Source organism: Macrobrachium nipponense, chromosome 14, assembly GCF_015104395.2.
Source record: "Macrobrachium nipponense isolate FS-2020 chromosome 14, ASM1510439v2, whole genome shotgun sequence".
Lineage (NCBI taxonomy): Eukaryota > Metazoa > Arthropoda > Malacostraca > Decapoda > Palaemonidae > Macrobrachium > Macrobrachium nipponense.
The window spans coordinates 64,481,774-64,506,732 of NC_087207.1; the positions used below are offsets into that span (position 1 = coordinate 64,481,774).

General features: G+C 43.7%; 1 protein-coding gene across 1 annotated transcript in view; it reads right to left on the minus strand.

Annotated features, from left to right (window-relative positions):
• Positions 1-24,238, minus strand: part of LOC135226568 (nuclear receptor coactivator 4-like) — a 70,939-nt gene extending 46,701 nt beyond the window's left edge. Inside the window, 3 exon segments of the mRNA XM_064266251.1 lie at positions 7,360-7,443; positions 8,609-8,719; positions 24,080-24,238. Of these exon segments, the coding sequence (XP_064122321.1) occupies positions 7,360-7,443; positions 8,609-8,719 (195 nt within the window). The 5' untranslated portion in view covers positions 24,080-24,238.
• Positions 24,239-24,959: the final 721 nt, after the last annotated feature.

The following is a 24,959-nucleotide window of genomic DNA, read 5'->3' on the forward strand; positions in this document are numbered from 1 at the left end:
GTGTAATGTTGCAACAAACGCCAACAAGTCCGAACAAGTTCCTCCAACTCCATTTCAAACTGTTCTTCCACCAGCGGGCGACAGGAGGAGACAGCTGCCGACAGGAGGTAAACAAGAGAGCTTAAAGGATTGTTCTTTCTCTGCAACCCTTGGCTCGATGAAAGGAAGACAGTTTTAAGCGACTCAGGACTCCGCCAAGTCTGCAAGAGTCAACTACGTCCACGAGTGAACAACGTCCGCACAAGTCGACTGAGGGAAAAAAAACGAGGCGCCAGAACATGGGAAAGATTGGGAGGCGGTGGGAGAGGAGTTACAATGACTCTCCCGCCTTGTCCGAAAGCGAACGTACATACTTGAAAGCATTCCTATACGTAACTTTCTTAGAAAGCTCTGAAGCTAGAATAATATCTAACTTGAAGAGAATCTTAGAAATTACACTGTGTAGACTTGAAAGAAAAATTAATATAGGCAGTAAAAAGATATTTGCCGATAGCTGAAGAGAAAGCAGGCAAAGAATTAACACAAGCTTATGAAGAAAGAGGAATATGCTCTCAATAAAATTGTCTATACCTATATTAAATATTATTAATCCTATGCATGTTAACAACTCTAACTAGGTGTTGATGACAGCAGGAATCGCCTACGGAGCAAGGATTAACGCTTACCGAAACGGTCCTTATGAAAACACTAACGGTTCTTTGGCGAATGCTTTAAACAAGATTTAGACAATGAAAAGGGTGAAGTAGGTATTGGAGGGCACAGAGCCCCATCGTCCCGAGAACCGACCTGGTTCCGTCAGCAGACATTACCTACTGTCGCAAGACAGTCCTAGGCTCGGGCTACGAACAGACGAGGGCACCAACACCTTACTCCTAACAGGGAACGCAAAAAAGGCGAAAAAGAGAGCACACTATGGAGGGATATGGAATGTTCCTGTCACAAACTTGTATTAGAACTAAAAATATTTTTAATCTTATGTTTTAACTTCTCGTTACGCTTTTCCTGAACCGAATGGGGAGCAGAAGGTGGAGCTACAAAGAAAGTCAACACAGCTAGTTGTCGACTTACGACCTATGCGAATTACGACTGATCGACTTTACGACCATCCACAACTAAAACAACTGGGAAGCGACTTGAGCAAGAAAGAATGGTGGCCAGTTGAACATACGACAGTTTTTCCCTAGCTCCCGCCTCTCCACACACGCAGCTCACTTTTCGCACTGCTAATGACTATTATCATGCATCAGCAACAAGAATATAACTCCAGTAAACTTATGCCATCAAACACAACCGTAGATAAAATTGAGCGAGAATAATTTAAATCAAAACTTCAGGTCTTGAAAGAACACATTTTACTGTTGTTTTCACACCTGATAAAAGATAAGTAATGTAACTAACAGTAAAGCTTGTACTACGAAGAAATCAAGTGAAAATACCGAACGGAATTACTAAATATTTTTACACAATAAACATGCCCAAAGCAATCTGTTAACGAAAAAAAAATTTAGTTCACGAGACGTATTAAATTCATAATTCGACTTAAAACAAGTCGTATACTAATGACAAATTACCTTGTCTCATATAAGTAAAGGATCTAGATATTTTATGCTAACTAGAAGCAAGGCAATTTGCTCTGAACTGAGTTAAATGCGGCAAAATAAAACTTAAACACGGCAAACTAAACTTGTATTCGCTATCAGCTGATTTCCAAACCAAAACATTGGCTGCTTTGTTAGTATTTTATGAAACAATAATATGAGAATACATACAATATTATTGGATACAAGACTGTACAACTTTTTAAGAGAATCACAGAAAAGTTGCATTTCATTGTATTTTTAATTCATTAATATATGTAGCCATCAGCAGCCTGACATCGGAATATAAAATACATCCCTAAAAAATGAAGCCTTTAGGTAATTCCACATATAAATAGCCTAGTTTCTGACTTAGCCTACTACTACTAGCTACGTTCTGACACTGCTTTTTATCATTTTATTACTCATATATTTTAGCTTCATCATTTTATAACTTTATACTGTATAACTTTCTTTAAAATAGTGTACTCTAACACATTTAGTCTACATTCCCGAGTTGAGCCTACCCAATCATAAATCTAAATACGTACACAACTAAACTTCTCAGAATCTGCACTTTATTATCGGTGACTTTCATATCCGAAATTTCGTAGCTTCATAATTATCACTGTGCATTTCAATATCGCCGTTGCCGTCAAACCGTAAACAAAGCCCATCAGCACCATCTCTTGAGGAAAATGAACAGTAAACTATTCGCTAATGAAATAAAGATTTTCTAGCATGGACAAAGATTTATGCTTGCACTTCTTGCCTCTAGCATCATATAATCTCATGGGTGGCATATCGAATAGGTAAATACACAAGTTACAAAAAAGAAATTATCAAAACTGTCTCTCAAGCACATACAGAGTATGGAATTTGTGCTTGACAAATGTCTCATTGTTATGATTAAAAGTTAAAAGTTTTGGCTTGGTTGAGCCTTCACAAGTGGAATATTTAAAAAATATATATGTATTCTTCCCAGGTTAATATCAAAAACATATTTGACTTCCCATATTTACATTACTAACAACTATTTTTCATACAAACAAAGGATATATGGCATAATTTTTGCTGCCTTGAATTTATAAACAATACGTGGCGCGTCCCTGGTGGCAGTGGAACAATCTAATGGCTGCTAATTTAGAATCAACCCGAACCACGAGAGTTTTCGAACCATAGAATGCCGGTTTTAAGAGGTTCAACTGTACTATTAATAAATTACTAAATTATATGGTCTATGTAGTATACAGTACACTGTAAGCTAGGTTACTGTATTCGTATATATACGATATATGTACCAAGAAAACATCATCATCGTATACGCAAGTTTAACTTGTTTAAATGTTATTCAATTTCTCTTTGTACTGAATTATCATAAGCCAATGTGCATTGTACCAAGAGAATTAGCTTAAATTAATAATTAATGTGCCATATATGTATAAAGTATGCTGTGTAGTGTAAGCTAGGCTACCCTACATGTAAAGATGGTACCGATTACCCTAGTGTAGGCTAGGCTAGTATATAATATTCTTATGGTAAATTAACATGGGCCAACTTACATCCAATTCGATTTACGACTGGTTGGTTGGAACCAATTATGGTTGTAAGTTGACAACTACTTGTATTAGCGCTACCAAAATGCCTAGTCTGAGTAGGGATACTACAGATGAAGGGACACTAAGTAGGATAGAACTGACAGGTTTAAGTCCTGCCCTAACTACTTGCTTTCACAATCTATTAGTTTCCCGTCTTTCTTATATCTGACATATTCGGGCATAAATTTCCCAGAACAATTCCGTACATTCTTAACATCTACTAGTTCCAAGATTACACACTGAACCCTTGCAAGTATAGTACAAACCAAATGTTGATCCACTTCCAATTTCAACATCTTGGTTACACCAAAATCTTTCCTGCATAGCCTGATGTTATTGGTTTTGCTTCCGGTGGAAGATGTCCTAAAAAAATTAAATTACAATGCTGTAAACAGGTGTAAAACAGCCAAACTTCATAGAATGCCAACAGTCGCGGCAAGGAGAATTCCGACGATCTAAAAATACGAAACTCACCTGGTGGAGAACAGGTAAACTAGACAGTCATCCAGCCAGCCATTCAATTTTTTGCTTGAATGCCGACTCACCTAATCGGCACAGAAATATACCTAAATTTAACAGTAGGAAAGATTCATCACAAATGAACAACCCTCGCCAATGAAAAATAAGAGCATTGGGAAGATTAGATGAGGCCGAAGAAGTCCCCTTGGGAGGAAGCAGATTCCCAAAGGAGATTCTGCAGTTACAAAGGACAGATACCTCCTACGGACTATGTGAGAGGGAGAAATGAAGGCTGCTTGCCTTGCTCCCTCTTAGCTGAAAGTCAATTATCAACTTCCTTCCACGCTTTCTTGGATGATGAAGAGAGCATCATTTTGGAGGGAGTTTCTTAATAGGCACTGGGCGCTCAGCGTTCAGATAGTCACACTGCAGTCCAACTTGAGCTACTGAGTAATGGGAAACCAGCAGGAGCCATGCTGTGTTTTGTTGCCCTATTATCCTTGTGGAAGAATTGCAAAACTTTCCTATGAGAATTGCCTACGAATGAGTCTCCAGTAAGATCATCCACTGATGGGCCAAGCAAGACGAAAGAGCTAGAAACTAGTGAACTATCTGGAGGCCCACTGAGATTCTCTTGCAGAGAGAAAAGCCTGAAGAGTCCGAGAGTTGAGACTGATCCGCAAACAGAGGATCTCTAGTGACAGGGTCAACGGAGACTTCTGAAGATGATGAAAATGCCATTTTGGAAGCAAAGGCAGGTGAATCTTAGGAACACTTGGAGGAAAGGGGTCAACAGATCTTGCGTCTACTTCTGAATGTCGGACGCAATTTCCTAAACCCTGCGGATGAGATGTTGGTCCAGGGGAGAAAATAACAGAGACAATTTCTGTGTTTGAGTGACTCCCTTAGTGATGAAGGAGCACCAAAGTTCTCATTTCTTAAGTACTCCCAGTCTATATATATACCAGTCTATATAGATATTATATCTATATATATATATATCTATTATATAATAAAAATATATATATATATATAAAAAACTAGTCATCCCCAATTTTCATGTTTCCACTGGACAAGACTTCTAGCCAGTTGAGGTGCCTGAAAATGCTTGGAAGTGTACAATCTTCTTGGCCTGTGTTCCCACTGTCAAGACAAGGAAGCTAAAAACTTCAAAACACCTTAACATTCCTAACAAGGTGGTGTACCTCCATTAAAGAAAAATTATCTTCGCCAACAAGACCATCGAGAAGTCAATGAGAACAGATTAGTACCCTGTTGAGGAGGCAGCAGCTCCCAAAGAAGGAGCTTCCCTGGTAACGACAGATAAATATCTCCTCTGAATTAAAAGTGAGGGAGGAAAAGCAAAATAGGCTTTCCCTGCTCTTTTTTTTTTAGCTAAAAATCAATCTCCCATCTCATGAAGAAAATTCTTGAAAACTAGTAAGAACAAGAGAGGAGAAACAAGCCTGGGAGTGGGTGCTTAGGGCTCGGAAGTGGGTGCATAGTGACAGATTTAGCATTATTTCCTATGGTTTAGCATCGAACAACAAATAAGATCTGGTAACACTGTGCTGGGAGTTTGGAAAAGGCGCTAAGTGGCCATGTCCTATACAACTACAGCGTAACTACAAGAAGGCTGTGGGCTAGTATATAGGTCTTCTTATAACAACTAACTGGAATTGCCTGTAGTGGCGTGGCAGTTGAGCCATGAGTCACCTCTACATAAGCAGGAGTCTTGCAGCAGACTGAGCAAAAGGTAGGCCTGACTGCTGATAAGACATACATAAGTTCCTTTACCTGCCATTTGTATGATACCTTCAACTACTGTACGTTTATACGACATTTGAAGTACCCGTACAAAAACTTGGTGCACTCTTAATGAGACATATTTTCAATGGTTGTCTGACAGCGCTTGGGATCATGCCATGGGCTTGACTAAGGGAGCAATTACCTGTGGACAAACCCATCGGCCTCCCTTGGACTTAGTATATCTTCTCCCTGGGTTTGGGGAGCAGGACAGTGACACCAACTCTACCGATACCCAGGACTATATAACAGGTATGGTTTGGGGGGAGGGGGAGAGGGACTACCCATAGGCAAAATCCCACCAGCCTTCCTTGGACCACTGGTATGACTCCTCCCAAGTTTAGTGGAGTATGACAGGGACCGTCGCCTTGGAGAATCAGAAGAGTAGCCACCTACTTCACTAACACGTAACTGCCACTGAATTCCACTAATAGGTTAATTCTCTAGACTGGCAATAGCATTGGGTACTGAAGCTAGGGAGCCTGGCATGGGAGTAGGTGGATTAAAAATAGGAGGGCTAGTAGCAGGGGAAAAATTAGGAAGAGGGAGAGAAGGAATAGCAGAGTTATCTTCTAACCTAAGCTAGGGTGAAATTTTAGGGTAAGGGAAGTTTGTTTCTCAGCTCTAGAAGCTGCTTTCCACTTTCTATCCCTCTATAATTGTCTAGTTCAGATAAGTCCTTTTTACTCTTGCTAATTATTACATTTTTCTCCCTACTACATTTCTGCCCACTATTGCCTGAAAATTGTATGAGAATCATATGAAGATTCAATTAAACTAGTTTACAACTTTTGCTACAATAGCAAAACTGGGTGAACTTGAATCAGACAAACTAATTACTATTAAAGAACTATAAAAAATTATCCTGAAAGCTTAAAGCCTACTCAAATGAGCAATAATACTTCACTGAAATCCAGCCACATAACCAAAAATCAGTACACAAAGCTGCAGCAAACCCCTGAGAAATACAACGGAAATATTTGCTAAGTTGCTCCCAGTATTCCCGCTACTGCAATATTTTAAATTTAAGCTGCCGCTTGAGTGGAAACTTGGTTAGTTTCTTTTATGAAACTTTTGCATTTTATTTGTACGTAACTCTTTCAATGATATAATTTACTTTCTTTACTGTATAATGGCCTTTTAACAATTTTTTTTCTTTACTAATCATTAATTATATCAATTTTTTTTCTCATATTAGCTATGATTAATGTTAACTGTGGATTCATTCCACGGATCCAACCTCAGTAACCTATACTGATAGTAAACAGTAAATTTTAAAAAGTTGAAATACGGTTTCATGTTAGTTTGGCATTATATTTGTACACTGAAAACACCAAAAGCTCAAAAAGGAAAGGAATGTGGAATGGAATTCAGAATTCAAGCCAAAGTCCAAGTGCTAAGACCTATGAGGTCAATAGGCTTCAAAAAGGAAATTAGAGAGTAAAAAGGTTTTAAAAGTGTAACACTTGCACTATGAATGAAACAATTTTCAAGAGAGGGTGGAAAGTAAAATGGAAGAAAGAGAACATGAATGGAGGATTGAAAGTGAAAAATGAAGAAAGAGAATATGAACAGGAAAGAGAATATGAACAGAAGTAAAGCAAAAGGAATAAAATTTTATTGCAGCTAAGGGCCAAAGGGATGCTGCAAAGATCCTTAAGTAATGCCTTCAATGCTGCATGTGAGGTGTCTTGATGGCACTACCCATCCTACTTGGAGGAAAATATGAATATTCTTTTTTTTTTTCTAAAATTCAGAACAAAGCTGAAGAACAAGATCACAAACAGCCCTAATTCATAACGGCAGATTTTCAGGAAAGGGCCCAGTGCTATAAGCAGCTGCATAATACAAAATTATCCAGATGGTCTATGTTATTCAAGAATATATATGTTCCATTCAGTAGTAAGCAATGTCCTTACCTCAACTTGGCGAACCAACTGACGTTCCCGTCCCCTGAGTGCTACAACTTGACGATCAACAGCTTCGTGAATATCTTCCTTCACCTGCAAATATAAAATGTATCATTACAGTATAGTACACTAAATAACTCTAAACTTATTACCTCTACTTTTCTATTCTTTTTTTTTATGCCTGATGTGTGTTAATACAGGCAGTCCCAGTTATCGGCGGTCTAGGTTAATGGAGATCCCGTTTTCCATAAAAATCTGAGATTTATGGTGCCATAACAGGCTGGGTTTTGGTTATTGGCGCCATATAAGGCTGATAATGGAGTTATGGAGCTAGAAGAAACCTAACAGAGGTGCCACTGACCAGTTATCGGTAACATTAACTGAAACTCACTGCCAAAAGCTGCCGAGTTTCGGTTAATGGTGGTTTTCGCTTATCAGCACCATCCTGAGAAAGGAACCCCCCCCCCCCCCATAAACTGGGACTGGCTGTATATCATTCTTATCAATATAAATTGATTTATTGAAACTAGTGAGTTACATCTACAATCCCACAGGACTTACCAAATTACTTTATTCTTAAATAAGAACTGAAAATTTGACCTGGGGTAAAGTAATAGTTGTACAGCTAAGTAGGAAAAGACCAAAAGGGATGGATAAAAAGTAAAAGTCAAAGCACTACAGCTGCGGTTAAATGAACACTGCGAAGACACCAAGAAACATCTACAGTGGAGCATAGTGAGAGGTCAAATTGTAAGGGGCAACCCCCTAAAGAGATGGTTAATATAATCAATTTGACTCCTCTACATGAGTTGCACCTATTGGTGTCGGAAGTAAAACTGTGAGCAACGTTCACTTTCCACTGGCCCTTTGGCCTGTGATATGGGTGCTTTCCTGTCATTTACTTTTCATCTGTTCTTCCATGTCTTCCCCTACCAAACTACCCAACTTTACCTTCCTAGCCAAATTTTTACCTTTCATTCAAAAAAAACCTTCCATACTAGCTCAACAAAATAAAATTGGTCATACATCATTCTTATTGTGTAACATATACAATTTATCTTTTAAAAATTTGGTAACAGTATGGTAATACTTTTATCACTTGAGGGTTGGAGTATTCGTATTATTTGTCAGTACAATGATACTTTTTAAGGATGTCCTACTGGACCTAGCTTCAAAAAATGGTGATAAATAAATTGCCATAAATTTCGATAAGTCCTTGGTATGGTACTCTGGTATGATTCTAATCAGTATGACTTACCTTCCTGGCATTTTCTTGCAATTGCTTCCGATAATCCTCTACTTTTGTTAAAGATTTATCAACAATGGCTAACTTCAAAGCCACATCTAATTCAAGTTTTTCCAAGGACATCTGAAATATATAAAGAAAATAAATTTTTGTGATCTACATATACCAAGAAAAGACTGAAAAAAATCTTCACTCATAAGTCATAGCATGAACATAAGGTTTTCTTGAATTTAAGTATTAATCTTTGCACTGTATGCAGCATGGACAGGTGCAATCACTAGTTTACACTGCAATCATTATACATAATACAGAATATGGGTTACAGAAAACAGATAAAGTTATGTGAAATAAATTTCTAAAAAATTATTCGCAGTTCCTTTCAATGTTTGCCACTCTAGCATGACCGCTTTCCGTCTAGTTTTCTGATTTTGGATTCCCTGGATACATCATCTTATTATAAATATATTTATAAGGCACTCTGCTCCCATGGAGGCATCCACCATATTTCAATGCTACAAAAAATACAGTGCCACAAGTAAAATGACTACAGTGATTTATGAGAAGTTGCCTGAAGATGTATCACAGTGAAAAGTTCAACATGTGCCCTTACCTTTGAACTACTTCCAAAAAGGAAAATAAGCATAGCCTAAGTTTTTAAAGCAATATAAATATTCAAAATTTTTTCAAGTAAAGTGTATTTTTCCTAACTATACAAACCGAGGTCCTTTACAATAGGAATTACTTTAGGCGAAGCCTGGACACAGCCGCTGAACTTATAAACAAGACAGTGCGGTAGTTAACTACCGTCCAGCTGTTGGTTATGCCAAGACCGGGGTTGAGGTTCAATTTGCTTTCGGCCCAAGTAACAGATGGAGGGGTGGCATGAGGTGGGCAGTATGTGTAAAGGACCTAGGTTTGTATAGTTAGGAAAAATACAATTTACTTTCAAAAATTGTGATTTGTTCCGACACGGTATACAAACCATCAGTCTTTTACAGTAGGAAGACTCACTGATTGGTGGGAGGAATCTGAGTGAGCTACTGAACCAACTGGAGTTCAGCCTACCTGGGCTCCTCTCCCGGTCTTTAGAGTGAGGGAGAGGGACCCTCCACCGACTCTTGATCGGGGTTAGGGAACCACGAGATCAGAGACAAGTCTTCTGGGCTTTTCCTTAAGGAGTGAAGCGTAATTCGTGCTTAGGGGAAAGCGAAGAATGAATGAATGATTGGGAGTTTTCTGGCATTCTGTGGGGAAAGCGAAGAACCATATGTCGGAGACAATAAGGCAAATATAAGGCAATGGGTTTGTCTTATGTCTGGGACCCCCTATTTCCCGCCTTGTCAGGGAAACGGGGAGGAATGTGTTTCTATTGCTAATAAAGGAATAGAAAGGATACTCCAAGGAGTGTCTTACCTGCATTGTGCTTGGTCCAGCATGTAACGGTCCGCATACTCTCTGCCCGAAGGGAAAGAGTAGGATGAAAGGAACGAAGCAGAGCCAGTCACTCTGCAATTATATCCAATCATACTGTAAAACGAGACCAGATGCTAACCTCTCCTGTTAGAGGAGCTGGGTAAGCTACACAACTTGTTGAGAAGCCACCACTGGTCTCAAGGAGAAGGCGTCCAAGGACTTGTGGGCAACATCCCGAAGGTAATGAGAGGTGAAGGTAGACTGCCACACCCAGACTCCCGCCTTAAAAACCTGCTGAACCGACAGGTTCTTCCGGAACGCAAGGGAAGGGGGCAATACCCCTGAGCTTGTGAGCTCTCGGACGAAGGGCACCGGTGTCGTTGCCTGCGGCAGAGTACGCCTTCCTGATCGTCTCACGAAGCCAGAAAGAGATAGTGCTCTTCGACACCTCTTCCTTGGGGCCTCCAGTGCTAACGAAAAGTCGTCAACACTCAGGCCGAAGATGTCGAGTCCTCCTCAGGTAGCGCTGTAGCGCTCTAACTGGACAGGGTAGCATTTCATCTGGATCATTATCAACCAAGTCATTGTGGGAGGGGATGGAGAAGGACTTGAATTGGGTGTCAGGGACCGCAGGATTCAGTCTTCGCTATGAATTCCGGGACAAATTCTAGTGTTACCAATCACGGCCCATTTCCCATGGTAAACTGCCGCAGAGGACTTCCCGAGGTATCCAGCTATCTCTGTCGCTGCTCGTCATGAAAAGCCTCTCGCTCACAAGAAATGGTGGATAACCTTGAAGCGTGATGACATGGACTCCACTGCTTGATGGTACCATTCTATGTGTGGCTGAGACAGCGTGTCGTGCCACGGGGGGATCTCTCTCGGTGCCTCGGCGAGAAGAGCCAGGAGGTTGGGATACCAAACGGCCTGAGGCCCATGGGTGCCACCAGAATCATCCTCAGATTCTGTGTGATCCACACTCTGTTGAGCATGGCGCGGATCAGGCAGAACGGGGGAAAGGCGTACCCTTCCAGGTTGCCAAGGATGTTGGAATGTGTCTTCCGCAGCCGCCCATAGGTCCGGTACAACCGAACAGAAGATCTCCACCTTCCTGTTGTGCCGGGTGGCGAACAAGTTTATGAATGGACGCCCCCAAAAGGCTGAAGAGCCTTCCCGCTACATCCTGGTGTAGGGACCACTCGGTTCCCACCACCTGATTCTGGCGGCTGAGCTTGTCTGACACTACATTCCTCTCGCCCAGAATGTATCTGGCTGACAGCTCCACTGCATGAGCCAAGGACCACTCGTGCACCTGCCTCGTCAAGCTGTGGAGCTCAAGGGAGACAAGTCCCCCTTGCTTGTTGATATATGCCACTACCGTGGTGGTGTTGCTAATCAACATCACTGAGTGTCCCATCACTTGTTCCCGAAACTCTTGAAGAGCCAGGAAGGCTGCCTTGAGTTCAAGAACGTTGATGTGAAGGTGCTTGTCGTAATCGTTCCACACACCTGCAGTCAGAAACTCCTCCAGGTGTGCGTCCCACCCCAGTGTGATCTGCACCCTGTTGAGCACGGTGTTGATCAGGCAGAACGGGGGAAAGGCGTGCACATCCAGTTTGTCCCATGGATGTTGGAATGCATCTTCTGCAGCTGCCCACAGGTCCAGTACAACCGAACACAAGATCTCCACCTTCGTGTTGTTCTGGGTGGCAAACAAGTCTAACTGGATGCCCCCATAGGCTGAAGAGCCTTTCCGCTACATCCTGGTGTAGGGACCACTCGGTTCCTACAACCTGATTCTGGTAGCTGAGCTTGTTTGCCACTACATTCCTCTTGCCCGGAATGTATCTGGCTAACAGCTCCACTGCGTGAGCCAAGGCCCACTAGTGCACCTGCATTGTCAACCCGTGGAGCTCGAGGGAGACAAGTCCCCCTTGCTAGTTGATATATACCACTACCGTGGTATTGTCGTTCATCAACACAATCGAGTGTCCCATCACTCATTCCCGAAACTCTTGGAGAGGCAGGAAGGCTGCCTTGAGTTCGAGAACATTGATCTGAAGGTGCTGGTCGCGATCGTTCCACACACCTGCAGTCAGCAACTCCTCCAGGTGTGTGCCCCAACACTCGTTCGATCCATCCGAGAATAGGAGCATGTCCGGAGGGGGAGTGGTCAGATCCACTCCTACCGTGAGGTTCCTGTCGTCCATCCACCAATGCAGGTCCTCCCTTACCTCCTGTGAGAGAGGAACGAGGAGACTGAGGATCTCTTCACTGGGACCAAAAGTCCCGAGTTTCCATTGAAGAGACCACAGGTGTAGCCGACCGTGAGGGACCAGCTTCTCCAAGGACGACAGGTGACTGATCATGACTTGCCAAAGCCGGACAGGTTGCTCCTGTCTTGACAGGAACAGTCACACTACCTCTCTGAACTTGCTGATACGAGAGTCCGAGGGGAAGACTCTAGCTGCTACAGTATCTATCAGCATACCCAGATACAACGTCCTCTGCTTGGGTTCGAGATCTGACTTCTCCAGGTTTATCAGGATCCCAAGATCCCATCAAAACTCGAGGAGTTGATCCCTGTCCTGTAGCAACTGTGAGCGAGGGTTCGCCAGGACCAGCCAATCATCGAGATGCCTAAAAAGATGTATTACGTTTGAGCGTGCCCTAGCTGAAACCAAGGTAACACTCTAGTGAACACCTGGGGAGCGGTCGACAGTCCGAGCGACGCGCGGAATCCACCAACGAAGAGAAGTCCGAGTCTGCCGAAGAGGGAAGGGTCAGACCCAAAGGCTCCCCCGACTCATACCAGAATCCCATCTTTCCCGTAAGCTTGGAAGGTGGGAAAGAAAAAATGGTCTTCCCCTTCTCCTCCTTAGAGACCAGCCAATCATCAAAGCTCTTAAGCGCCTTCTTCATCGAAACCGTAGGTTTCATCTTCACAACCGACGACGTCTTCGTAGTCTTAGCCATAGAAAATAAGGAAGGAAGAGACGGAGGAGGAACAGCAGAAAGGGAATCCCCAAATTCTTGCAAGAAGAGGTCGGTCAGTCTCTTGTAAGAGGAAACCGAAGAATCCCTTGGCAAATCTTCCTCGGAAGCACCATGTCCCTCTTCCGAAGAATGACGTTTGGAAGATCGGCTGCCTGGAGGGGAGCTTTTCCTGGGAGAGCGCCTACTAAGGGAGCGCCTACTAGAGGAGGCACGCCTGTCCATATCCATGTCCGAGTCAACTGAAGAGCGCCTGGTAGGAGAAGAGCGCCTATCAGGCTCCTTGCGCCTGCTAGGCTCTTGGCGCCTGTCAGTCTCTATGCGCCTGCCAGGCTCTTGACGCCTGTCACGAGGAGAAAAGCCTTCCGAAGAAGAGCGTCTATCAGACGCGAAGCGCTTGCAAGGCTCTGTGCGCCTGTCCAGTCGAGAGCGATCACCAGGCGGAGATTGTCTTATCTGGCGCCTACTATCTTCTCTGTCTGACAGAGGGCAAACGAGTCTCCGGCAAAGAGAGAATTCCTGGCGAAAAACGCCTACTAGACTCCGGGCGCCTGTCCAGAGGAGAGCGGCTTCCAGGCGAAGTGCGCCTACTACGATCCTGGCAAATACGAGGTTCCTGGCGCCTGTCAAGCTCTTGACGCTTGCTGGAAGTAGAGCGGGTTTTTGGTGAATAGCGCCTACTAGAAGCGAATCGATCCTCCAATTCTTCGTTTAAATCTAGAAGAGCGGTACTCCGGAGAAGAACGCCTGTCAAGCTCCTTGCGCCTGTCATGTTCAAGACGCCTGTTGGGGGGAGAGGAGCGCCTGCTCGGAGAGCGATCTCTGAGGTTCTCTTGAATGTAAGGGGCTCTAATGCGAGGCTCTTGAACCCTTCCTGCAGGAGGCGAGAAATCCATAGAGTCTTTCTTCGACTTCTTCACCAGGAGTGAGACGTCCTTCCGACGGCGAGAACTCCCTGCTAATGAGTCGGCCATAGCTGAAATCTGCCCCTGCAGACCCGCCAAGATGCGCGCTGGCGATCTCTCAAACTCTTCGACTGGAGGAGAGGCCCGAGCGTGGAAAGGAGAAGAGGATTCTTGAGATCTCCTGGTTCTCTTAAGCTCGATCTCCGGCTCTTCCGAGAAGGATTCGGGGCTGGAAGGGAGGGCGCAAGGTTCCTTCCAGGTTCTCTTGAGAGGGCGAGAGGACTCCATCTACGCTTAGGAGAAGGCGACGAAGATGACAAGAAGCACTGGCGCAACACCTCCTCCTTGGTTTGATCCAAGGCAGCCTGAGAACGAGCAACAGGATCTGCCGAGGGGACCCCTGACCGGTGGGGGTTCTCCCTAACCTTCCTGCGGCTTTCGACTTTCCTCCTCCACTGGGTCTGGGAGTCTGGAAGAGGTCTAGGCCTGGAAGCGTTAGTGAGCCAGTCAGACGCACCCTCCACTGCACTGTTCACTGGCACTATCACTCTTACCTTTATGGGAGCGTACTTTGCTCTCATTGCTCCTTACCGTGTCTCTCAAAGAAGCCATCTCCGAACACGAATCTTCAGGTTCAAAGCTGGGAGCAGGGGCTGAAACGGGAGAAGGAACTACGTCTACGATAGGGTTCTCAACATCAAGTTCGCTAACTCGCGATCTACTCGAGCTCCTAGAAGAAGCCTTACGAGCCCTATCCTTCTCTAACTTCCTTAAATAGGAAGAAAGAGACTTCCATCCATCCTCATCCAACCTTTCACACTCTTTACAGGGGTTAATGAAAGAACATTCATTCCCTCTACAACTCATACACACACTGTGAGGATCTACAGAAGCTTTAGGAAGCCTCACCTTACATTCACTCATCGAACATACTCTAAACATAGAAGATTTCTTAATCTCAATATCAGCCATTATAAGAAAAAACCAAAGAACAATCCAAAAAACGATCCAAAATAGCGTATGCCAAGCCAACGGACAAAGGGTACTTCACAAAAAGAGTCAATCCAAAAATCGTCGGCAACGAGAATAAATCCACTATCGAGAGGACTTAACAACAGATGCTGTCAAGCCGGGCGACAGAGAAAATCTGACAGGAAAGGGGCATTGGTTCTTACACCCGCCACCCAGCGGCGGGTAAGGTACATCACCTGACCTACCTGTAGCGTGTGCCGCGAGTTTTAAATTTTCTGTCGTGACGTCAGAGTCGTAAGCTATGTATATATATATCTGGCAGGGAAGTTCATGTACAAAATGTGATTTTATGTTCCATCCCACAACAAGTTTTGCTGTCTGTTCATGCTAACTGGGCAACTGGGCAAAGGCATAACTGGGGTCAATTGTGCATTTTGTAGTACATGGGCACAACTGAAATGGAGCCCCCTTCAATTAACCCTGAATCTCAGACACAATGAACTACACCTCCATTCAGTGGTGTTAGAGCCTGATCCCGTTGCTCTGCAAACTACCCGAGAGTTCTCATATGATCTGCAGAATGTTGTGAATGCTGAGGGCAAGGATTCAAGTATTTCGATAAACCAGCTGCCATGAATACTAAAGCAATACACATTGAAATGTAATCCAGTTTTCATAGACCTAATAATATCACTTCAACTTAATGTTTACCATCAAAGGTACGGTCATATATGGCAAGAATACCTTGCTAAAATTAAGACATGATTACAGCTATGGAAAATTTGTCACAAATCAAAGAAAAAGGTATCATAATTCTACATTGTAAAAATGCATACTAAAGTTGCTAACATTAGGGAGGAGAGTAAGAAAATTAAAAACAACTATCTGTTGATCCAGATTTTGTGTAGGCCTAAGTAACTAATAAATGTGATTTTACAAATATCGAATGTATGGCTGTGATCAGTTAAAATTGATTGGCCAATCCCTTATTTTCTTGACTGTAGAAAATGAAGTTTTTATGTTAAAACAAAGTTTAATGTATACTTACCTGGCAGGTATATATATAGCTATATTCTCTGTTCCACCTGGCAGAAATTTTCAAAACTCGCGGCAAACGCTAGTAACCTATTAGTAGTTCAGGCAACCACCACCCCGTTACCGTGGCGCTAGCGCTAGGAACCGTTCCCAATTGGGCCAGATTTTCTCTGAACCCTGTCTCCTGAGGGGAGGAGGGTGGGAATTAAATTATATATACCTGCCAGGTAAGTATACATCAAACTTTGTTTTAACATAAAAACTTCGTTTTAACGTATGACACTTACCTGGCAGGTATATATATAGCTGATTGACACATTTGGAGGTGGGTCAAAGACAGCAACATTATTAGAGTATAAAAATAGTATTAAAATATTATTAAAACTCTAGGTTCCTTACCTGCTAAGGTAGCTGACTTCATAGGTCCTGCCTCTAAGCCTGCTTAAACCTTAGGAGCTCTCAACAAGGAAGTGTCCTGTATGTTGAAGAAGCTAAGACTGGAACTGACAACTGGACGTGACCAATGTGTTGACAGAACCGTACAGCCCTCTTATGCCACGGCATTCAAGCTAGTAATAGATCATTTACCTGAACTACACACACACCATCACAAGATAATACTAACAAGACTGATAAAAGTACCGAACACTTTTCTCAGACGACCAAAAACACAAACACCATCACCTAATAAATCAACTAGCTTAAAGAAGGTTATGGGGTAGTAACTCCTTTGCCCAATACTGTACCAGAGGACACGTATGGACCTAGCGTCTGACAATTATCAAAGGTTGTCTGAATATCCCTAAGATAATGAGACGCAAATATTGAATTAGTTCTCCAATATGTGGATTCAATAATTTCCTTGAGGGCTAAATTCTTTTTAAAAGCTAATGAAGTCGCAACTGCCCTGACTTCATGAGCCTTCACTTTCAAAATACCAAAGCTCTGCTCTTGACACAACATATGAGCTTCTCTAATCAACTCTCTCATGAAGAAGGCTAGAGCGTTCTTCGGTCATGGGTCTACTGGGGTCTTTAACTGAACACCACAGAGCATCAGAATTCCCTCTGATATCTCTTGTTCTTTCCATATAAAAACGCAATGCTCTCACTGGGCAGAGAACTCTTTCTTGCTCATGACCCACTAACTCAGACAGACCCAAAACTTCAAAGGATCTTGGCCAAGGATTAGCTGGATTCTCATTCTTGGCCAAGAAACCTTCTTGGAATAAACACACTGCGTTGCCATGTCTCCACCCCACCTTCTTCGATATGGCCTGAAGCTCACTAGCTCTTTTAGCGGTTGCCAAAGCTACTAAAAAGATAGTTTTCTTAGCAACATCTCTCAGAGAGGATTTCTCTAAAGGCTCGAATTTGCTAGAGGTTAAATACTTCAAGACAACATCGAGGTTCCAAGCAGGTGGCCTGCATTGGGGTTGTTTCTTGGTACCAAATGACCTAATCAGATCTCTAAGGTCTAAGTTATTCGAGATGTCTAGATCTCTGTGTCTAAACACTGAGGTTAGCATACTTTTATAACCTTTGATTGTCGAAACTGACAAACCCAATTCCTTCCTCCAGTATAGAAGGAAATCTGCGATTTGGGTCACAGAGGTACTGGATGAAGACACTTTCCTGTTCTTACACCACTTCCGGAAATTCTCCCACTTCGACTGATATACTGTGATTGTGGAGGCTCTTCTGGCTCTAGCCACTGCACTGGCCACCTCTCTAGAATATCCCCTCGCTCTGACAAGACTTTCGATAGTCTGAACGCAGTCACCCAGAGCGAGGGTATTCTTGTGAAACCTTTGTCGAAGTGGGGTTGTCTGGAGTAAATCTACTCTTAAGAGTCCTTGGCGTATCTATTGTCCATTCCAGTACCTCTGTGAACCAACTTTGGGCCGGCCAAAACCAAAAACGGGGCTATTAAGGTCATCCTCGTTCCTTGGCTCTCCCTGAACTTCTTCATAACTTTCCCCAGTACCTTGAACGGAGGAAAAGCGTACACATCTAAGTTTGTCCAATCCATCAGGAATGCGTCGACCGCCACTGCTTCCTGATCTGGAACCGGAGAGCAATAGGTTGGTAACCTTTTTGTTCTGGCTGTCGCAAACAGATCTACTACCGGACGGCCCCACAACTTCCACAGGCTCTGGCAAACCTCCATGTGCAACGTCCACTCCGTCGAGAGAAGTTGTTCTCTTCTGCTCAACAGGTCCGCACTCACATTTTTCTCTCCTTGTATAAACCTGGTGAGCAGCACGACGCTTTCCTCTTCCGCCCAAAGCAGAACTTCCTTTGCCAGCTTGTAAAGGGGAAAAGAATGAGTCCCTCCTTGTTTGCGGATGTATGCCAGAGCCGTGGTGTTGTCCGAGTTGATCTGCACTGTCTTGTCTCGAATCAACTCTCTGAAGTGCTTCAAGGCCAAGAAAATTGCCATCAGTTCCTTCCTGTTTATGTGCCAACTTGTTTCTTCCTTGCTCCAAAAGTCCCGACACCTCTTGGAGGGCCACCTAATGTCGCCAATCCCCAAACCCTGCCGGTCCGACGCGTTCGGAAATACAACGATGAGGTTCTGGGCTCTTCTGGGCTGAAGCGACATCCCTCTTGCTAACCTGCCTGGAGTTAGCCACCACTTTAATTCCTCCTTCACTTCGGCAGGAATTAGAAACTGGAAGGAATCCGGTTGCAATTTTCTTGGCCATGAATCCTTCAGGAAAAACTGTAGAGGTCTCATGTGCAGTCTTCCTAAAGAAATGAACCTCTCTAGCGAAGAGTGTGTGCCCAGTAAACTCATCCACTCTCTTGCTGAGCATCGGTCTTTCTTTAGAAAGTCCTGCACCTTCCGAATGCATAGGGCTTGCCTTTCGGGGGACGGAAAAGCCCGAAAAGTCACTGACTATATCTGATCCCAAAATAAACTATCTGTGTTGGGATTCAATTGAGACTTTCCCATGTTTACCACAAGACCTAGGTCTTTTGCTAAGTTCACTGTTTGATTCAAGTCCTCCAGACATTGACTTCTTGATTGGGATCTTATCAACCAGTCGTCCAGATAAAAAGACACTCTGATCCCTCTTAAGTGCAACCATCTCGCCACATTGGACATCATCCTCGTGAACACTTAGGGGTGGGGGCTGTGCAAAGGCCGAAGCACAGGGCCTTGAACTGAAAGACCCTGTCCTGAATCACAAACCTTAAATACTTCCTGCTTCCTGGATGAATCGGAATATGAAAGTATGCGTCTTGTAAGTCCAGGGTCACCATCCAGTCCCTGGACGTACCGCTGCCAGTACTGAATCGTTCGTCTCCATAGTGAACTTGGTCTTTTCTACGAAAAGATTCAGTTGACTTACATCCAGAACTGGCCTAACCAACCTCCCGAGGACTTTGCAACAGGAACAACCGGTTGTAAAATCCCGGAGATTCGTGATCCAGAACAGGCTCTATGGCTCCTTTCTCTAGCATGGAAGCTACTTGCTCCCACAGAGCCGCTTTCTTCACTAAATCGTTGTAATTTGCCCCGAGGGCTCTCGGAGATGTTGCGAGAGGTCTCTTCAAGAAAGGAATCTTGTACCCTTCCCGAGCTACGTTGACAGCCCAGGGATCTGCCTTCATGTTCTGCCAAACTTCCCAAAAACCTTGAAGTCTGGCTCCCACTGTCGTCTGGAGGACTGATATCTCATTCTTTAGAGGTGGTCTTGGCTCCTCTTTTAGTGGGTACTCTCTTACCCCTAAAGGCGGGTCGAGCGAAATGTTCTGCCTCGAAAGGGCTGTTGCGAAGGCCTAGTTTCCTTTGGAGTTTTCTTAACCAACTTGGATGGTAAGAACTCTTAACTGAAGACGAGAGAAGATCTTGAGTGGCCTTCTGAGAAAGGGAGAGAGCTATATCCCTAATCACCTCTGAAGGAAACAGCTGTTTCGAAAGGGGAGAGAACAGCAACTCCGATTTCTGAGAGTTTGAAACCCCTTTTGAAGCGAAAGAACACAACAGCGATCTCTTCTTTAGTACTCCTGCTGTGAACAAAGAAGCCAGTTCATTCATTCCGTCTCTCAGAGCCTTGTCCATGCAGGACATAATGCTCTTAGCTGCGAATCTTCTTCTTCTAGGGAGTTCGCCAGTGCTCCCAAAGACCAATCTAGGAAATTGAAGACTTCGAAAGTCCTAAAAATCCCTTTAAAAAGATGGTCAAACTCGGACGAAGTCCACCAGACCTTAGCAGACTGTAACGCCTGTCTGCGTGAGCTGTCTACTATACTGGAGAAGTCCCCCTGGGAGGAGGCAGGTACTCCCAGGCCTAGACTTTCTCCAGTAGCGTACCATACTCCTGACTTCGATGCTAACTTAGTGGTGGAAAAGCAAAAGAGTTTTATGCCCGCTTCTTTCTTATCCTTCATCCAGTCATTCACACGTTGAAGGGCCTTCTTCGCCGAAATTGACAGAGTCATCTTAAGGAAAGAGGACTTCTTTGGAGTCCTAGTCTTGGAAAAACTGCGATAAGGGAGATAAAGGAGCTGTCGGTTTGAATTCCCCTTCAAAATAGAAAGAAGACGTGAAGTCAGAATCTTGTAATCTGAAGAAGGTTCCATATTCTTTTTCCTCAACTAATTCCATCCTCTTCTGTTGAAGAAATGTCTTGCAAATCACTGTCGTGTTGACGCTTCGCTGACGGAATAACGTCCTGCCGCCTGCGTCCTGCGGCTAACGAAGAATCGGCGTCCTGCCGCCTCTCGATGTCCTGCCGCCTGCGTCCTGCGTCCATCGTAGACACATCTGCTTCCTGCCGCCTGCGTCTTGCGTCCACAATTGATCCCGAGTCCTGACGTTTGCGTCCTGCTTCCTCCGAAACCATTTTCTTCTTCCTGCGTTCTGCGTCCTGAATAACCAAGCGATCGCCTGTCCTCGTAGCGCCAGTGCGTCCTGCGTCCTCGGCGAACGCGTCCTTGTCTTCCTTCTTAGAAGACTTAACGGGAAGGAAATCGTCCTTCCGCCTCGAAGATGCCTGCACAGGCGCATCCCAAGACTTCACAAGAACTGCCAGCTTAGACTGCATTTCCCTTAAGAAACCCTTCGTACTATCTTCCTGAATGGCAGAGGACGAAGGAGGAGGATTACGAGCGGGACTGCGACGTAACGGAGAGCGATCTTGTACTCTACCCGACGGAGAGAGACGAGGGGAAGACAAACAAGAAGATGGAGGAGAGTTTCTCATCGAAATCCAAGGACGAGAAGGCCGTACTAAGTCCTCTTTAGCACGAAAGATCCTCTTCCTCTTGATCGGAACTGCGTCCCCGTCTTCCGAGGAGGACAACACCTCAGGACTACTCCAAGCCTCACGATCTTGAGCATGTCTCTCGAGAGCGGTCGATGTCCTGAAAGTCCTCTTGAGGGGGCGAGACACAACTGCATACCGACGTTCCCGCTCAGAAGTCGAACCATCCGAGGACGCACACTTCCCAGTTACGCCTTTTCTGCGGCGAACTGCAACAGCCTGGGAACTTGCAACAGGACTGTTCGAAGGGACGCCTGACCGCGACAAAACCTCTCTCGCCTCCCTTCGACTGTCGACATGCCTTCTCCCTTGGGTCTGGGAGCTTGACAGAGGTCTAGGTCTAGGAGCACGAGAGAGACGATCAGACGCCCCCTCCACTACACTTTCACTGACATCAAAAGCACTAACTTTATCCGTAAGTCGCTGTATCTGGTCGCCCATGGACGCAAGGGCAGCGAACACCTTCACGATCTGTGTATCGTTCGCCTCCTCCGATACAGCAGCGGGCGCAGGAGATACCTGGGGAGAAGGAACTACCAATTCTACGTTAGAAGGAGCTGGAGAGGAAATACATTCACTCCTTTTGCTAGAAGAATTCGACTTCTCACTACGAGAAACAGATCTCCTTACACGATCTTTCTCAAGCCTTTCAACATATTTCATAAATATCTTCACTCCTTCTCTGATAAATTCTCACATTCAAAACACCTATTCTCCCAAGTACACACATTCTCTCTACACTTCTTACAAATGGTATGAGGGTCGACCGAAGCTTTCGGCAACCTTACCTTACACCCCTCTTTTACACAAACTCTAAACATACTTCCAGTATCAGACATCTTTAAAGAACAATCCAAAGCGAATGCCAAGCTAACGTTTCCGAGTACAATACCAAATATCCATGAAAAGTCAGCAACGAGAATGAAAATCCTAGCAGGGAACCACCAACAATGTTGCCGGTTCGGCTGGCAGAGAAAATCTGGCCCAATTGGGAACGGTTCCTAGCGCTAGCGCCACGGTAACGGGGTGGTGGTTGCCTGAACTACTAATAGGTTACTAGCGTTTGCCGCGAGTTTTGAAAATTTCTGCCAGGTGGAACAGAGAATATAGCTATATATATACCTGCCAGGTAAGTGTCATACGTTAAAACTGTGATTGTAGTCTCAGCATACAAGGGTCCACTTTTGTAAAAGATTCTTTACAAAATATACCCAAAAACTGTTTGAAAAAATATTCATTTTTAGGTTAGTGACTACTACAAAGTTTGAATGAACATAAATTGCCTTTTAAGCAGTGGCCATGCAGAGTGGATTTTTCATTAAAATCAAAACCTAGAGGGTAAATGACTGAGCAGCAACATAACAGTCATCTTCTCGAAAATCTACATAGTACTTGAATTTGCTGCCAGTCAAGAGCTGTGGCCCATCCAGACAGCACACAGAGACCTCTATGCTCCTCTCGAAGTGTTTTCTCTTAAATTACAAAATAGCAGCACATTCAAGCACTTTTTCAGGAGTTGGCTGCTATGTTGCTGCTCAGTCATTTACCATAGTAACAGGTAGCTTTACAATATGGTTACCAGCAAACTTCTGCTACAAAGTTTAAAATTGAAATTCAAGTCTTAGGTATAAGGCTAGGCTAACTGAATGAAAAATGCAGTTTTCCAGCCTAACAAGTCACATTGTTTTCCATACAAAAGGCAGTGTCAGGATATGTGCACACTGGGGGATGGGCTGGTGGTCATACAGTGTAACTCAGGGCAGACTTCCAGTCTTCAGTCCTGGGGAGGCCAAGGCCAGGCTAGGTAAGAGTGCCAGCTTGCTGGTGTTAGGTTAGCCAAATCTCGATTAGGTTAGCGATGATAAGCGATATCCTTCCTAAACCCTCTAAAATGCAGCCCTACAATCATTCCCAGTGTCACCTACAGTAATTCCAGGCAGTAACCTAACTCTGCACAAACTGCAAGGAACATTCCTCCGAATATGACAGCCTAGGGATTGGGGTGTCAAATGTATTGTCCCAATCAAATGTATTAGTAGTATTTAGATTTTGAAGAAAAAGTTACATGCACCTTTGAATCCTTATTCCTCTCTATAGGTACTAAATGGTATTAATCGGACACCGACAGAGAAATGGGAAAAGAAAGGTAGGCTTTATCTTTCTTTTTCCGTCCTCGATTGCATTAAAATATATTGCCAAGTAGAATACAGAGGCTACTGCACCGACAAGCATCCTGACGACAACTGAGGTCTGGACAGGAAACATTGTTTGCAAACATTGTTTCCTAGTGAGGGCAGGCCTCAACACAGGTACTTTTGAGACCACTAAACAAACAGCTGATAAGTGTTTCCAGTCACTCTACACGAGTGACTACTACAGTAAAGGTCACGAAACATGTATCAATGCAATCTAGGTACAACACTATCTAAAACGTCATGTGCACAGAGCTACTTTGGGGTTGATCTGGTACTATAAAAATAGACTACCTAGTATCGGAGCAGTGTTGGCCTATGGTGAATCGTCCAGTTCTACTACTAGGTATACCTAGCTAGGTAGCCTAGTAGTACTAGCTACTAGCTACTAGGTAGTAGTAAGTCCGTGAAAATAAAACTAAGCACTATAGCTACCCAGTGCATAAAATGCAAACCCACTGGAAAAAACTCATACCACAAAAGAGAATACACAGAATCAGTGAGTGAATGCGCACAAACATTGCAAGCAACATACTAGGTATATCGTGGGGGCCATCAGCTGGCATCCTCCTCCATGGCCAAGGGGATGGAAGGTCACGTAGGCACCTTTCACTCAAGTTTATGGCTAAATAACTAACGATGACGCAGACTGAACAAAAAGAAACTGCTGAAACCAAACTAGAATAGATTCATATACCTCCTGAAAATGGTGTACACTCAGATGCCAACGAGATAACTGTCGTTTCCGTTAGTGAAAATAAGCAGGCGCCGTCCGTAAACCTTCTAGTATGTGTGTCGTCTGCTCAACATGTCACTTCAACTGAAGAGGCCGGGGGGAGGGAGGACCGGAGGAGAGAGGAGACGAGACGATACGAGACGAGAGAAACTGGTTCTGCGGTTCAGTGAAACCGGAATATCTTGGATTCAAAGTATTCGAACTAGATAGTTTCTTTTTATCTAGGAACTGTATTATGGAGTTCTGTGTAGAATCGTCAGGGAACTGCAATAAACCTTAGAATTGTAATGTTAAAAAAATAAAGGACCAAAGTAATATCTTTCCTCAATTGTTCAATAGACTAACACTGTTGTGTAACAGAAGCATTACACTTATCACTATTGGTTTTAGGAATGTATAAATAGAAATAATTCTTGAAAAGTTACTAATAACTTCATCTATAGTTTAGAGAATCATAAATGCTTTTCACTTTCTGTTATTTTGCTGAAGACACTGCAAGGTAAATGAAACACCACTGGTGACTGTTCTGTTTCGAAGTTTCGAGCTCTCAACTCAACTGACCTTTGTTGACATGCCTGGATTCTTCTCGTATGATCAGAGCTCGTCTTGGTTGTTTATTTTTGGATGGATGTCTTCTTATTGGCATTCGTTACGTCCAAAGCAGACTCATTTGTTTGTCAGTTACGCTTCATACTATGCGGCGTTGTAACTAGTTTTCTAAAATTTTTCCGGAATATCTATAAACGTTCAAATAATTTCAGGTTTTATGCAACTTGATTAACAATCTTGGCGCAATGTGATTTTATTAAAAGTTTGTTCTTCGAACTTATGTAGTTTATTC